At 42.8% G+C, this 14,707-nt stretch overlaps 1 protein-coding gene across 1 annotated transcript in view; it reads right to left on the bottom strand.

The window, feature by feature from the left end:
- Positions 1-14,707, bottom strand: part of DNAH14 (dynein axonemal heavy chain 14) — a gene marked incomplete at its 5' end in the record, with an annotated part of 313,251 nt that overhangs the window by 126,851 nt on the left and 171,693 nt on the right. The window contains 5 exon segments of the mRNA XM_090036082.1: positions 9-199; positions 2,057-2,398; positions 3,429-3,624; positions 7,148-7,311; positions 10,800-10,961. Of these exon segments, the coding sequence (XP_089892208.1) occupies positions 9-199; positions 2,057-2,398; positions 3,429-3,624; positions 7,148-7,311; positions 10,800-10,961 (1,055 nt within the window).

Genomic DNA, 14,707 nt, shown 5'->3' on the forward strand with positions numbered 1-14,707 from the left:
ACATTTACCTGTTTGGATTTTGGAGCACCCAGAACATCTTTACTTTTTAAGATTAATTTCTGAAGAATCCATGTCTGGGTTTGAGCAGCACTGGTATGGGCACCAAACTGTATTTTGGTAACAATCACACCCTGGTTACTTTCAGATGATGATGTGATATTACTACTTGCAGAATAGGGCCTTTTGATCAACTTGACAGCTGTGTCAGAAAATAAAGAGTCAGCATTGACTAAAAGTGGATCTTATTGTACTTGTACTCATTATTCCATTATGTTATTGATATTCCACTATGGTTATTAAACCTACTAATTTCATTTAACGATGTTACCAAAAATCTAATTCTTCTCAAAGTACATATTTCCTTTATATAATGATAGTATTTGCATGTGGCTTCCTGGATAATGATCATAATATGCCCATCTTCAAAATAAGCATTCCTATTAGATTTCTGATTAAAAGGTACAGCAAAATAATAAAGGTCATCTGAAAAAAGTCACTCATATTTGTCATATTCATTAAACACTTCTTACAAGGTTATTTAAAGCAAAGAACATTTCCTTAAGCTTTCTGAGTGACATGTTTTGTCATAAGAGTGCATTGAGGCCCTGGGCTGGCCACTGGATTAAAGACAGATAAGAAATGGTAATTATTTCAACCTTTACTACCTATAAAAGTAAGAAATCAGATATTTAATACAGTTATAATGTCTCATGTAATGAAATACATGGATAATTTAACATTTCTGCACATGAGCTAACCAAGGAAAGTTCACTTGTCCACAGGTAGAGTAGCACAATGTTATACCACTGCTAATAAACATGTTCTTCCTTTCACATTTTGATTGGAAAATTATTGATATTCTCTTTGAACAGGGGTCACATATGGCCCAGCGGGTTGGCCTGGGGTGTGCACTGTAAATGGCTGGACACATGCTGGACCAGCTCTGCCTGCTGGCTCTAGGGTTGGTCTGGATTGGGTCATGCTCAAGCAAGAGGTCAGGGTCAGTCTGGCAGGGTGCCACATGTAGCACATGCCCTGTACTGGCCCTGGGCCATGTGCAGAGTATGGCCAGTCCAGCCCTCTGTGCCATGTGCATCATGTGTGGTCCTGGGGCCTGCTGCATATGCAAGGGCAGCACAGGATGCACTGCAAGTAGTGTATGGACTGGGTTGACGCACTGGCTGCGTGTGGCACCCCTCTGGACTGGCCCTGCACCCTGGCTTCAGAGCAACCACTGCATATATTGCGTGCCCCAGACTGACCCATGTCACATGCAGTGCCAGGTCCAGCCTGCATGCTGCGTGCTGTGTAAGCCCTGGGGTGGGACCAGTGTGTGTTGTTCATGCAGTGCAATGTGGACCGACAAACATAGGCACTGCACACAGCACAGGGGTTCAGTCCTGACCTGATCTGACCTGCAGACTAGCCCAGTGACACTTCTGTCCTAGAACAAGCATTCCAATATAAACAAATGAGCTTTTATAATGTAACAGATACTTTATAGTTTTGAGTTAAAAGTATTTGCCTGGGTAGCTCAGAAGTGTAGTTGAAGTATGAGATAAAACACTTTTCCTTTTACTTCTGCAAGAGATAAAGGACATTTACTACTGATCTACTATCAAATACCCATATATTATTAACTAGCCAAAGTACCTGGCTTCGCATGGGCTGCAGTAATCAAATTTTAATGTTTTATAAATAAACTATTTTCATTCTATCTGATTTCTCTCTACTAATAATGTGTTTAGTTTTGTACCCTATTTTACTTGTGTGATACAGCTTGACACTGTGAGCTTTTGGTCATACCAAAAACCTATAAAAGTTGAACATTTAAATGTATTAAACAACTGAATAGTGAGGTATAATTATTTATTTACTTTGTAAGACTTTAGCATAACACTGAGGATTTCACGACATTTTTCTATCCTAGTTTATGATGGTGTTTGATGCTTTTTTATCCATGTAGAGCTTCAGGATAGACAGTGTTGCATGTTTTGCCATCTGGTGCCAAGATGAAAAGGTTTTTGCCATTGCCAGTTGTGAACTCTGGAACAACCAACATAGAGTTGGCTATGAGAAAAGCTTGGGCATCGCAGGTTGAGGCCAACAACTTTGAGTGACTGTCCCTGTGCCTTGCTGATGCTTATGGCAAAACTGAGGTGGATGGGGAACTGGAACCATTTAAATAGACATGGCAGGTCAGGAGGAATGATTGGAGTGCGTGGAATGAAGACATCCTGTCCTGCTGCATGGTCAGTCATTATGGTGGCTTCAATGACATGTGGCATGAGCTTCTTGACAGCCAATCGTGTTCCATTGCAGAGTGCTGGTGGGTCCAGATTCCTGAGAAGAATGATGAGTATACCAATCTTGAGCTCCAGGTTGCGTGAAGGCACACCTGGTGGTTTGAGAGAGTTGAGAAATTATGTTGGGTAGTTGACTGCCTCATTTGTGTCTGGGACAGTGTCCACTGACTTGTATTTTTGCACAGTCCCAGGCAATTGAGAAAGAAGGTCTTTGTTTATGGTACTGACTGCATCCTTTTTTGGTGCCAGGATGGCTCTTTGGCATAGCCACTTGTGGTCATGAAAGTGATATGCAACATTTGGAAAAACTGCCTCTTTCAGTTTTTGAAGTGTTGCAACTACTTTCCCAATGTTGTTCACTGAGATAGTTTCATCTTGATTCTCAGATACTATGGCCCCATTTCCCAGTTTGAGCATGCTTGCAGCAAACTCTCCAGCAGATGTATCACCTATTGCTCGGTTTGTTTGTCACAGTTCAAAATGGTAGCCATCATCACCCTGCCAGAAAATGAGTGGATACTGAAGTGCATCATGTGATCAGTGTCTCAGCCTTGTTGAGGAAATTGGCCAGCTACTGCGTAGCACCCATACACCGAAGGGTGTGCTCATACACCGAGGAGCACTGGCCATGTCCTGTCTCTGGGCTCATTCCTAGCTGCGATCAATTAGGCAGAATGAGGGAGTGTCAGCAAGATGATTTATTTCTCTGCAGAGGGGTTACTTAGGGCCTAGTAGACCAAGAGTTCCCCCAATCTAAGTTTGGTAGCACCTTTTACACTAACAGGTCATACATATGCAAATATAGGTATACATAGGCATAAGGCATATATGCGTGCGCGTCTTTGGGGAATTTCCACTAGCTTTGGGGTTTTGTTTTTTTGCTTGCTGTTACAGAGTTACAAAATACACAGAACAAGTTTGCTTACTGTCAACAAAAGGCTATCTTTAAGTTTAGGGAAAGAACATATGCTTCTCAAGGGTCATGTTGTTTTTCTAACACCATTCTCTGGAGAGAGTTGTTCCTGAGTTGCAACACAATGTCTCGATTGCCCTGTTGTTCACCAGCCAGAATGATAGCCACTTCTGATGTTGTGGGTGCATTGAAGCGCTGCTCATGCTTACCAGCTGGAGTTTTGTCTGCATGAATGACAACATTATACTTCGGAGACATCTTTTCCATGGCACACTTGAAACTGTGAACATAGTTGTTTTCCTTGTGGAGCATGTCTTGCAACTGCAACGCCACCTGTAGGTTGGTTTGAATGACATTGTTGCAGCGCTCTTCACCCTGCTTTGTACTGTTATCCATGAAGTAGATCTGAAGGAATTTGGGCTTTTCATTTGGGAGTGGCATCAGACTGCCAATCTGATGATAGACCTGGCCATGCACTTTAAATGTGAGCATGTCATTTTTTCTCTGATGTCTTTTGTGGCACCAAAAGGTGTCATTTGGAAGCACGAGTTGTATCTTCTAATGTTGCTTTGAAAATGACGTGCATCTGGAGTGCTACCTGTCAACAATGTATGAAGGGGTTCAGGAGGACCATTCATTTGGGGCAGTTGAACCTTGACACTGTTGCAGTATAACCCTGGAGTTTCTCCTTTCCATCTCATTGCAAGGCAGCAGCTGCAAGAAGTTGCTATTGATCTAATTGCAACTAATGGATCAGAACCATAATCCAAGGCTGGACTGTAGAAGAATGCAGAGTTTTCTTTTTCCCTCCAGGGCCAGTTCCTGGTTGCAGCCATTGCTGCTCTGTTTGCAACTTGCTGTGCAGGAGTTTCAGTTGCTCTGGATGCAGCCATTGCTGCTCTGTTTGTTGTCTTGCACGTTGCTGCTCCGGAGTCTCAGCTGCAGCTTTTGCAAGGTGATTTTTGGCAAGTTTCCTTCTTGTAGATTGCCTTACAGAGAATGTCTCTCACAACCCCCCTAATCAGTCCCTGAGAAGGCCCAGTACAGTTTTCTCCCTGGACTTTCCTTAAGCCCTCACTCTGCCTGTGGGTGCTCCCAGGTCCTGTTAACCAGTCCCAACAACAGCCCTTACGGGAATACTTCTAAACATGGAGCCTTCTCCAGCTGTACCAGTTGGCTTTGGCCAGGAGCTCTGAGTTTTGCTAAAGAATGTTTTGCACATGCAAACTTATTCTGCTTCCCTGTCACAGGCGTTTCTGCAGTATAGAAATAAAAAAAGGCATCTTTTTTTAGCCAAATCAAAAAATAGCATCCAGGTGCATGCCCCGGGTCCCCTTAGTATGCATGCAAAGTTTCAGGTCTCTTCAGTATCATGGTCTTGGAGCTATGGCGCTGACACACACAGAGGCCCTTTTATTAATATAGATTCAAGAATTGTTCCTCCAAATTAAGGGCCTGTACCCATTACACTTTTACATGAATGTAATTGGTCTTTATGCCATTGGAAAGAAGGAGCAAACAGATAAAAAATATATATGGGGTAACTTTGCCCAATCTGGTGTAGAATCAGTTTGGAAAGAATCAAAGATAAGACTACCCTTGTGTAAATTATGCTGATGTAGGTGTTGTGTATCTGCAAATTATAGTGAGGTAGCCATGTGTTCCACACAAATAGGCTATTACCAGGTTCACCAATACCGAGCGGTGAGATGCAGTTCTAGAGGCATACAGGAGACTACTTTGGGATAAGCTGCTTTTTGCATACTTGAGATTCTAAGAAAATTTGCTTCAGCATACAAAAATTATATATATATATATAAAATCACACCTGTATATACGTAACATGTAGCCAGGCCCCAAGATACACGTGAGAGAATTTAGAAAAAAATCTAACATTTGTAACATTCTTAAACGTTGAAAAAGCCTAGCATTTTTGACGATAGAAAATACTATTTTTCCACTAGAATTATTTATCACTATGTTCATCATACAAGGAAAATTAAAAGCTATGAGTAGCCACTTCAAGCACAAATAAAAGCAAATGAAACTGGTACTATATTCTAGTTTGCAAGCCAATGACTTAACACTTCCTAACCTGCTGAACTGTTCTGCTCTGCTATTATAGTATATCAAATATCAAACATTTTAGTGTTTAACTTTCTAATAAAGTTGTAGTATGCCCCTTGCTTACAGCTTTTTAGTAATTAATGCAATTTTATATTGCCATTTTTGTAACACACATACCTAATCATTAGATAGGACCTAGTTCATTCTTTTTTCTGGCGGGTACAATTCACACCCATTGTTCAAATGGTGAGATACACTGGCAACTTGAACCAATGTAGGTAATTCACTGACCCCACAATTAGGCTTCCAAAGTGAAGGTGCAAAATTGCACAGACAAAAATGAAAATATGGTGCTATAATCCTTGAAAAAGATGAGAATAATCACATACCCGAGTCTCCAATTGAGGCCCATGTTTTTCTCCAGGCACCCCGGTGTATGTCAGATGTTATGCCACTGGTATTTTTCAACAGGCTGGTCAGAAGAGAGGTAGAAAAATGCACAACTGGATTTTTGTAACTCAAAAATGACATTTTTCCATGTAATGAGAATAAGAACTTAAATGGAGTTTCTTTTGGGTTAAGAATGAGCACAAGACATGGCAGGGTCGGAAGGGACCTGAGCAGATCATCAAGTCCGACCCCCTGACATGGGCAGGAAAGAATGCTGGGGTCAAATGACCCCGGCTAGGTGTCTATCTAGCCTCCTTTTGAAGACCCCCAGGGGAGGAGCAAGCACCACCTCCCTTAGAAGTTGGTTCCAGAGCCTAGCTGCCCTGACTGTGAAGTAGTGCCTCCTGATATCTAGCCTGAATCTAATCTCCATCTACTTATGGCCATTATTCCTTGTTACTCCCAGTAGTGTTTGGGGGAACAGGGACTCTCCCATTGCCTGCTGGTCCCCCATGGCTAGTTTGTAGACAGCCACCAGATCCCCTCTCAACTTTCTCCTGTGGAGGCTAAACAGGTTCAGGTCCCTTAGCCTCCCCTCGTAGGGCCTGTCTTGCTGCCCCCTGATAATGCAAGTGGCCCTCCTCTGGACCCTCTCCATGCTGTCCACACCCCTCCTGAAGTGCGGTGCCCAGAACTGGATGCAGTACTCCAACTGCAGCCTGACCAATGTCACATAGAGGGGGAGGATCATCTCCTTGGACCTGCTCGTGATGCATGACAAGGTGCAGATAGCCTTTCTGACTGCATCCCCATGTTGGCGGCCCATATTCATCTTGGAGTCAATAATGACTCCAAGATCCTTTTCTGCCTCCGTGCTGATAAGAAGGGAGTTCCCCAGCCTGTAGGTATGCTGCTGGTTCTTCCTCCCCAGGTACAATACCTTGCACTTGTCAGTATTGAGTTTGCAGACATTAAAACTCTCCCTAAAAAGTTGCTTTACTGGAAGGAGCAGGGCATTACATCGACCTGACTCTGCAGTGTCTGTATAGATTGGGTGCTTCAGTGGGGCTTTTTGGTGCTTTTAGCTAAAGCTGATTCAATCAGCTATTAGATAAAAGCACCAAGAAAGCCCCACTGAAGTGCCTGATCTATACAGACATTGGAGGAGCTGGGTCCAACTAATGCGCTGCCTGGGTACATGCTAGGCTTGGTGTTGGAGTACACCGAGTTTAAAGTAAAGTGCTGTTTTGGGGTGTGTGTTTAATGTCTGCAAAGCAGCATTTGACTAATATATTTTTTCTTTTCAGAAGCTTAAGAGCACCTAAAAACTGGGGCTTAAAATATATATATTTTTAACTATGTGAAAACTGTAGTATAAATTACTAAAACTGGTTGTTCATTCATTCTTAAGTTTAAGGTTACAGTTACAGTTACAATTTGATTACATTATTTCCTACTATATATTAAATACTGATGGGGCAGATATTTCAATGATATACAACCTTGCTCTTTTGGTTTCATTGTATAAGAAGACATCTCCTAAAATTGTTCCAGATGTTACAGATAATCCTCCTTTTTTCTGAAGTCTTTCAAGCATGTGCTGAATCATTGCAGTCTTTCCAATGCCAGAGTCTCCTGAAAAAAAATAGACAGGCTATTTAAAACATTTCAGCTGAAATTTTCAAAAATATCCACAGCACAAATGTGTGACAAAAATTGTATATATAATCTGTACGTTGTTCCTCTCACTGCACATAGAATCGTGTTATGCCAGATTAGGTCCCCGATCCAATTATCGTAATGTATAAAAATTGAAATTTGATGATTAATGAAAACTGTTGGGCATGTAGGTGTAGCAAACAGATACTACCAGGAATATGGTAGAAAATATCAATGATATTACTTGCAAAATATGACTTCTTCCACTATTGCTCCATTTATTTTTCCATTCCAGACCCTGATCTGGACTTTTTAATACGTTAAAATAGGGGCACCAGATCTGTACTGCGGGCCTCCCTGGGGCACAGGGCAGCAATGGCAGGGATGGTGGGACCGGGGAGGATGATGGCAGGGATGGTGGCAGTAGGGCAAATGATGGTAGCCCAAGTGGCTTCAGGGAAAGCAGGACTGTGTCCACAGAGCCCTTACTTGTCTTCCTGCTGACAATAGCCAAGTCCACTAGGACCCAGAGGCCTCAGATTCTGCAGCAGGTCACGACCCTCTAACCAGGCCCCCCAACTTCTGGTAGCCTGCTGGTAGCCCAGTGGGTAGGATGAAGCAACTCCACAGGTTGGATCCAGCCCATGGGCCATGTATTTGACACCCTTGCCTCCTTAAAAAAAAAAAAAAAATCTACAAAGGACAAAAAAACTGACAAAAGCAGCATGTCATGAATACTGAGGACTGTGAAGTGCAAGGGGAAATGTGTTCAGGCCAATCTTCATCAAATGTGTTCACCCAACCTAAATCTATTATTGCTTTTTCTCAACTAACAAATTAATAACTAAGAGCCAAAAACTACATAAAATATGAAACTTTAAAATGTTGTTCATGACAAAAGAATTTGGGAAAAGATATCCCAGTTCTGTATATTTAGTGCAAGTCAGTTTAGGGCTCATCTCTCCAGTTTTATTGGCAGTCAATTGCTCATCCAGTATTTTGCTAAATGCTTTATTAACAGCTTGCTGTGAGATTGGTAAGGACAGCTAACCTACAATGAACGCTACTTTACAGAAATAGTTACATAAATACTAATGGAATATTCTGGGCACAGCTACACGTGCTATGAATGCATCTGAATAAATTCTGGTCCCAGGGGCAGGAAGTCATCTGGGGTAAAAGGATCCCAGCAAGATAAACATCCAATTGACTCTTAAAGGAGTCCAGAGTAGGTGCTTGCACCACCTCTGGCGGCAGTCTGTTCCAGGCCTTGGGGGCTCAGACAGTAAAGAAATTCTTCCTTATGTCCAGCCTGAAATGGTCTTGGAGGAGTTTGTGACCATTTAAACTTGTCATCCCACGAAGTGCTCTGGTGAACAGGTGTTCCCCTAGAACCTGATGTACACCCCTTATATACTTATAGGCAGCCACCAGGTTCCCCCTGAACCTGTGCTTTTCCAAGCTAAGGAGTCCCATAGCTCTCAGCCTCTCATCGTAACACCTGCTTTCCTGCCCTCTGATCATGTGCGTGACTCTCCTCTGGACTCTCTCAAGCTTCTCCACATCCTTTTTGAATTGTGGAGCCCAGAATTGGATGCAGTACTCCAGCTGTGGCCTCACCATGCCGAGTACAGTGGGAGGATGGCATCCTGGGATTTGCTGGAGAAGCATCTATGGATGCAAGCCAGAATTTTGCCTGCTTTGCTGGCTGCAACATCACATTTGTGCCTTATATTCATTTTGTGGTCAATCATGACCCCTAATCCCTTTCAGCCGTGGTGCTAGCAAGCGTATCACTGCCGAGCCTATAAGCATTCTGCGGGTTTTTCTTCCCAAGGTAGAGTACCTTGCATTTTTTGGTGTTGAAGGCCATCAGGTTTTTGTCTGCCCATTTTCTGAGCCTGTCCAGGCTGGCCTGGACCACCATCCTGTCCTCAGGTGTGAATGCTTTACCCCAAAGTTTGGTGTCATCAGCGAACTTGGCCAGTCCACTACTGACACCAATGTTCACATCATTAATGAAGATGTTGAAAAGGATAGGCCAAAGGACAGAACCTTGAGGGACCCAACTGGCCACAGTGCACCACAATGATTGACTTCCATCAACTACCACTCTCTGGGTCTGACCTCAGAGCCAGTTCCCCAGCTAGCGGACTGATGTAGCTAAGGCCACAGTTGACCAGTTTTTCTATAAAATGATCATGGGATACCAGATCGAAAGCTTTTTTAAAAATCAAGATATATGACAGCAATCTCTTCTTCCTTGTCCAGGTGATATGTCACCTGGTCGTAGGAGATGAGATTGGTCAGGCAAGACCGACCCACAGCAAACCTGTGCTGGCTATCCCTCAGGATGTTGCCTTCAGCCAGTTTGTCAAAAATGGTCCCTTTGATAATTTTTTCCAAGATCTTTCCTGGGATAGAGGTCAGGCTGATGGGCCTATTGTTCCTTGGATCTACTTTTCTCCCTTTCTTGAAGATAGGCACCACACTGGCCTTCTTCCAATCTTCGGGCAGTTTGCCTGAGCGCCATGAGTTCTCGAAGATCCGTGCCAGTGGCAGAGGTGTTCCTTCACATGGTCAAGATTGATGAAAGGTAACAATTCTTCCTCACCCTGGTCATCCCATACCGTATTGCGCAGGGCCATCCCTTGGGGCTGGTGAAAAAATGACGCAAAATACCCATTAAGCTGGTTGCCTTTTTCCTGGGTGTCGGTTGTCAGTTGACCCATATGGTAACCAAATGTTACCTTTGCTTTTCCTCCAACTCCCCACATATCTAAAGGACTTTTTATTATCCTTGATATGTGTAGTCAGTTGGAGTTCAGTTGCAGCCTTGGCTTTCCTGGTTTGCTCCCTACAGGTCTGGACCAGTGCAGAGTACTCCTCCTTTGGAGTGGATCCAGTCTTCTGTCCTTTATAGGTCTTTCTTTTTAGATGCAGGAGGTCCACTAGTTCCTTGCAGAGCCAAGGGGGTTGCTGTGCCCTGCCTTTCCTCTGAGATGGGATAAATTTTGCTTGAGCTTCTAGGATCGCTCCCTTGAGAAGCAACCACTCTTCCTGAACTCCCCTCCTCTTTGGGTCGTGGTCCCTTAGGTCCTCACCAACAAGCCTCCTGAGCTTGCCAAAGTCAGTTTTCCTGAAGTCGAGGACTTCTGTAAAGCTGGCAAGTCAGTCAGCAAAGCAGAGGATGGTGAAGGTGATCAGTTCATGGTCACTGTCTCCTAGCTTCCTTTCAATTGTTAGGTCGCTGATTAAGTCATCCCCCATTGCCAGTACCAGGTCAAACTATACTTGAGTTTATGACTTTGTTGTTTTTTTTTAATAGCACTTATCAATAAAAATAACTGCAAAAATAATAAAAACCTGACCACACAGGCCTTATTTTAGAATTATATAGAATTAAACACTATTGATAGACTACAAGATTTCTTGGGTATTTAAAAGTTGACAGTTTTTGTTACCTGTGATAAGTACTGGATGTTTATTCATTAAAAGAAGGCTTGTTAGAAAAGAATAGCAAATTGTGTCCATATTTGGAATAAATTTAAGAATCTCAGTTTCACTTCCTTGACTCTTCATTTCATCACTCCTAGATGCTGGAGGATCTGAAGTGGATGTAGTAGCTATATAACAAAAGCAGACAGACACAAACACAGCTATTACTTTTTGATACTTTGGGACTTTGACATTTTGGGACTTTTTACAAGCTTAACAAAATTAGGTTGTATTCTGCCCAGGCTGCCCCCATATTGAAAAAAAAGAAACACTCTTTCCTATGCTTCCTTCTCAATGTAATAATGCAATGCTTCCACATTGCCCTATTATTGCATCAATTTATACTAGTGTCTACTTTCCTGCAGGGCACCTTTGCTGTCACCAACTCCCTGCTGATTCCCAGGTCATGAACCTTACAGTTGCATCTCCTCCAAGGGAGGGAGCTGAGTTGCTTAGGAACTGGCAATTCCTATTATGGGTTAGGTGAGGAAAAGCAGAATCATAATTTGATAAGATATGTGCCCTGGATGCAAACCCCAATAGCCCCATCAGAGACACTGATGTGACAGAACATGTCAGCAGCTGGGAAATTAATGCCCTCTAAAACTGCTTCTGTCTCCCAGTGCTGCTTAAACCCATTACCACTGGGACTTGGCAACAATTAATTCAGTGGCACCTATCTGCCCTGAGTGCTGTCCTTACATCCACGTACCACTCTGAGTGCTGTTCCAAACCTTAACCCCACCATTCCAGCCACCAACCCAAGTGTTGCTAGCATCCTCTTTTAATCAGTGCCTGAGGCTCATGCCCTGGTCACCCACTGCTAGTTATACCATTGTGGAGAAGAATAAAAATGAGGGACTGCTGTTGGTTTGCACAAACTGGGCACATCTATATGTGCAATTGATGTGCACAAATAAACACTGCAGCTTATTGCTCTGGAGTTTTTTTGCTCTTGGATGCGCCATTTGAATGTGCACCCAGGAGCAAAAAACTCTGGAACAATTAGCTCCCAAGTTTATTCATGCACAGCACATGGAGCCCCGTGAAAGTAATCTGGGCTGTCAGGGGACCGAAGAGGTTAGCCTTCCAGCCCAGGGCTGCTCCGACACGGCTCCACATGGTGTGTGTGTGTGTGTGGGTGTGGGTGTGGTGGTGGGGGAGGAGGGGCTGGCTGAGGCACAAGGGTGCTGCTCATGCATCAGCTAACTGCTCTACTACATGTGGAGTCTTGTTGGCTCCATGTGCTGTGGAGTAGCTGGCTGGGGCATGAGGGTGCTTCAGTCAGCTCCTCCACAGCCCCTGCAGCCCTGGGGCTTTACATGCTACAGAGCAGCTGGCTGGGGCACAAGGGTGATTCAGCTAAGGGGCTGCCAGCTGCGTAGCCCCGTGCTTAAGCATCCTCATGCCCCAGCCAGCCTTGTCACCTTATATATGTGCATTTAAGCACAGTAATTTACTGTGCTGTTGGATAGTACTTGCGTCTGACATAACTATCAGATAATGCAGTAAAGTAGTCTACTCCAGCCTAATTACCATGCATGTGTAGATGGTGATTCTTTGCTGTGCAGTAAATTAATCTACTGCACAGTAAGGCACATGTGGAGAAAGAAAGAAGCAGCATAGCTCCAAGACAGCTCTGGTTCCTCTTGCTCTTCTTGTGAGAAAGTTTGAGAGGAAAATTTAGCCTGTTTCCTTGTAATGATCCGCTTGACCAGTTAATTACTGTTTCACTATCAATCCCTTTAGAAGAAAAAAACCCACCTTACTATGAACAGTAGTGCATATAATCCAAAACAGTGCCAATAAATTGGCGAGTTATTTCTTTATGGTGGGGCAGAAGGATCTTAAGACTCAGGAAGTAGAAGTGGGGGAAGATTCAGAAACAGAGCTTTGAAAATATTTTGGTTTTCCTGCAGAATGAAAATTTGGCTAAAATTTGTTTAAAATTGTATAAAATCTTTTGTTTGAACCAAAACATTTAATAGCAATTTTGTTTTCCTTCTTCAATAGCAATTAACTTACTTTTCAAATTTCATTTTGAAATGAAAAATTATTAGTTTTAAATTTTTTCACTTTTTCCCTGATAAAACTATCTGTCACATGTGACATGGATGTACAAATAGTGTTAGTTAACTGGTGTAAAGCTATTTCTGTGAATAAAATCATCAACCAAAGAAAACACGTCAACCAGCTCTACTCAAACTCTTCGTTATAGTTTATAAAGTACTCAGATACCTAAACAATAAGTTCAGCCTACATAGTTCATATCTGACACCAGGTCTTACTACACATCTCTAAAGTGCCTAGCCATCTTTAGTTATTCTAAAATATAATATTTTAATTAGATGACTATGCAATACATAACATATTTTTACACTTAGTCTCTGCAGAATGTCTACTAAAGTAAGTTATAAAATTATATTAATCAAGAACTTTATAAACAGAAGTGGAATTGTTTTGAAATCCCAGTAGTCACTGACATTTAGCAAATTTCATTTAATTATGTTAGTATAACCTATCCATCTGTTAATATGCACTTTAAAAAGAAAATAAAAGAAAAAATCAGGGGAACTGATGTTTCCTTTTTCTAAAAAGGTTATATTGATAGAATAATAAATACATCTGTTTTTAAACAAAATTGTCAAAAAAATAAAATTCAGACATTTTAAAATATTTTTTCTTTATGAATAAATCCCTTTGAACTCAGTGGATTTATCCACATGCAAAAGTTACTGAAACAGATTTGATTTTTCTCTCTTTTACTGCCTCTTCCTCAGTCTCCTGGTCTTGGAGGTCTTGATCCTTTCTTGAAATTTATGAAGGGACATAAGCCTAGTTATAGGTATAGGCAACAGTATGAGTCCTTCTATCAGAATATATTCCTATTCAGAATGGCTGAGAAAAATTATATGAGGGGTATTTGTTTCCCAACTTTTAATGTCTATTCATAGGAATGTCCTCATGCATCTCTGCTCATACGATCACAAAAGTAACAAATACATGGATGACATCTCTCACACATTTGACCAGTGAGCTGGGCCTCATTTATGCACTTTTACTTCACAGGACCTCTCTCCACCCCCACTCTTGGTTACATGGAGGCAGCCCTCTGCCCCCCAGCTGCTGTGAGCCGCCTCTGGCTCAGTCTTGCTCCCTACTCGGCTGCAGGAAGGCTTGGGGCACAAAGCCCAGCACACAGCAGCCTCATCCCATGCACAGATTGCAGGGGGCATGTGCCCTCCGGGCCTCTGCCAGGGTGCATGCAGTGGCAGGAGCCCCCCTGTGTACCTGAATGAGCCTCCCGGGCTCTAACCCTTCCCCAGTCTGGCCTGGCCAGGGCCCAACTCACCCAGGTGCAGGGGGCACGGGGGGGGGGGTTGTCCCATTTCCACAGCCCAGCCCCAACGTCTGTGGCTCAGCCCAGCCACAGGCATCCCTCTGCTCCCAATTGCAGAGCCTCTGACAGTTGATTTTAGTCAGAGATTGACTGTCTGAGGCTCTCCAATCAACCAGCTGATTTCAACTGACCAGCTGGTGACCACTGCTTTATGGAGACTGAGGTGATAAAAATCACTCTTTTGCACAAATGTCTGTGCATCCTCCATGGATGCAGCTTTTCAAGCCAGTTCCAAAGACATCATATTCTACAAAATGATCAATGCATATCTATGTTACTATGGAAAATTCAGAGGATTTGAGCCAAATCCTGTAGAGCAGGGAAGCATAAGTAGTCTCATTAGCTGTAGTATGATTCTTCCCATTCCTAATTGCTTTGCCTCCCAACTGCTTCATTTCCTATGTAATTTAGATTAAATGTTTTCAGAAGACTGAAAGAGTACAAAATCAGATAGTGAGTTTTCATGCATTTTTC

This window comes from Crocodylus siamensis, chromosome 1 (genome assembly GCF_052110815.1).
Source record: "Crocodylus siamensis isolate JL-2025a chromosome 1, ASM5211081v1, whole genome shotgun sequence".
In the NCBI taxonomy this organism is placed as follows: Eukaryota; Metazoa; Chordata; order Crocodylia; family Crocodylidae; genus Crocodylus; species Crocodylus siamensis.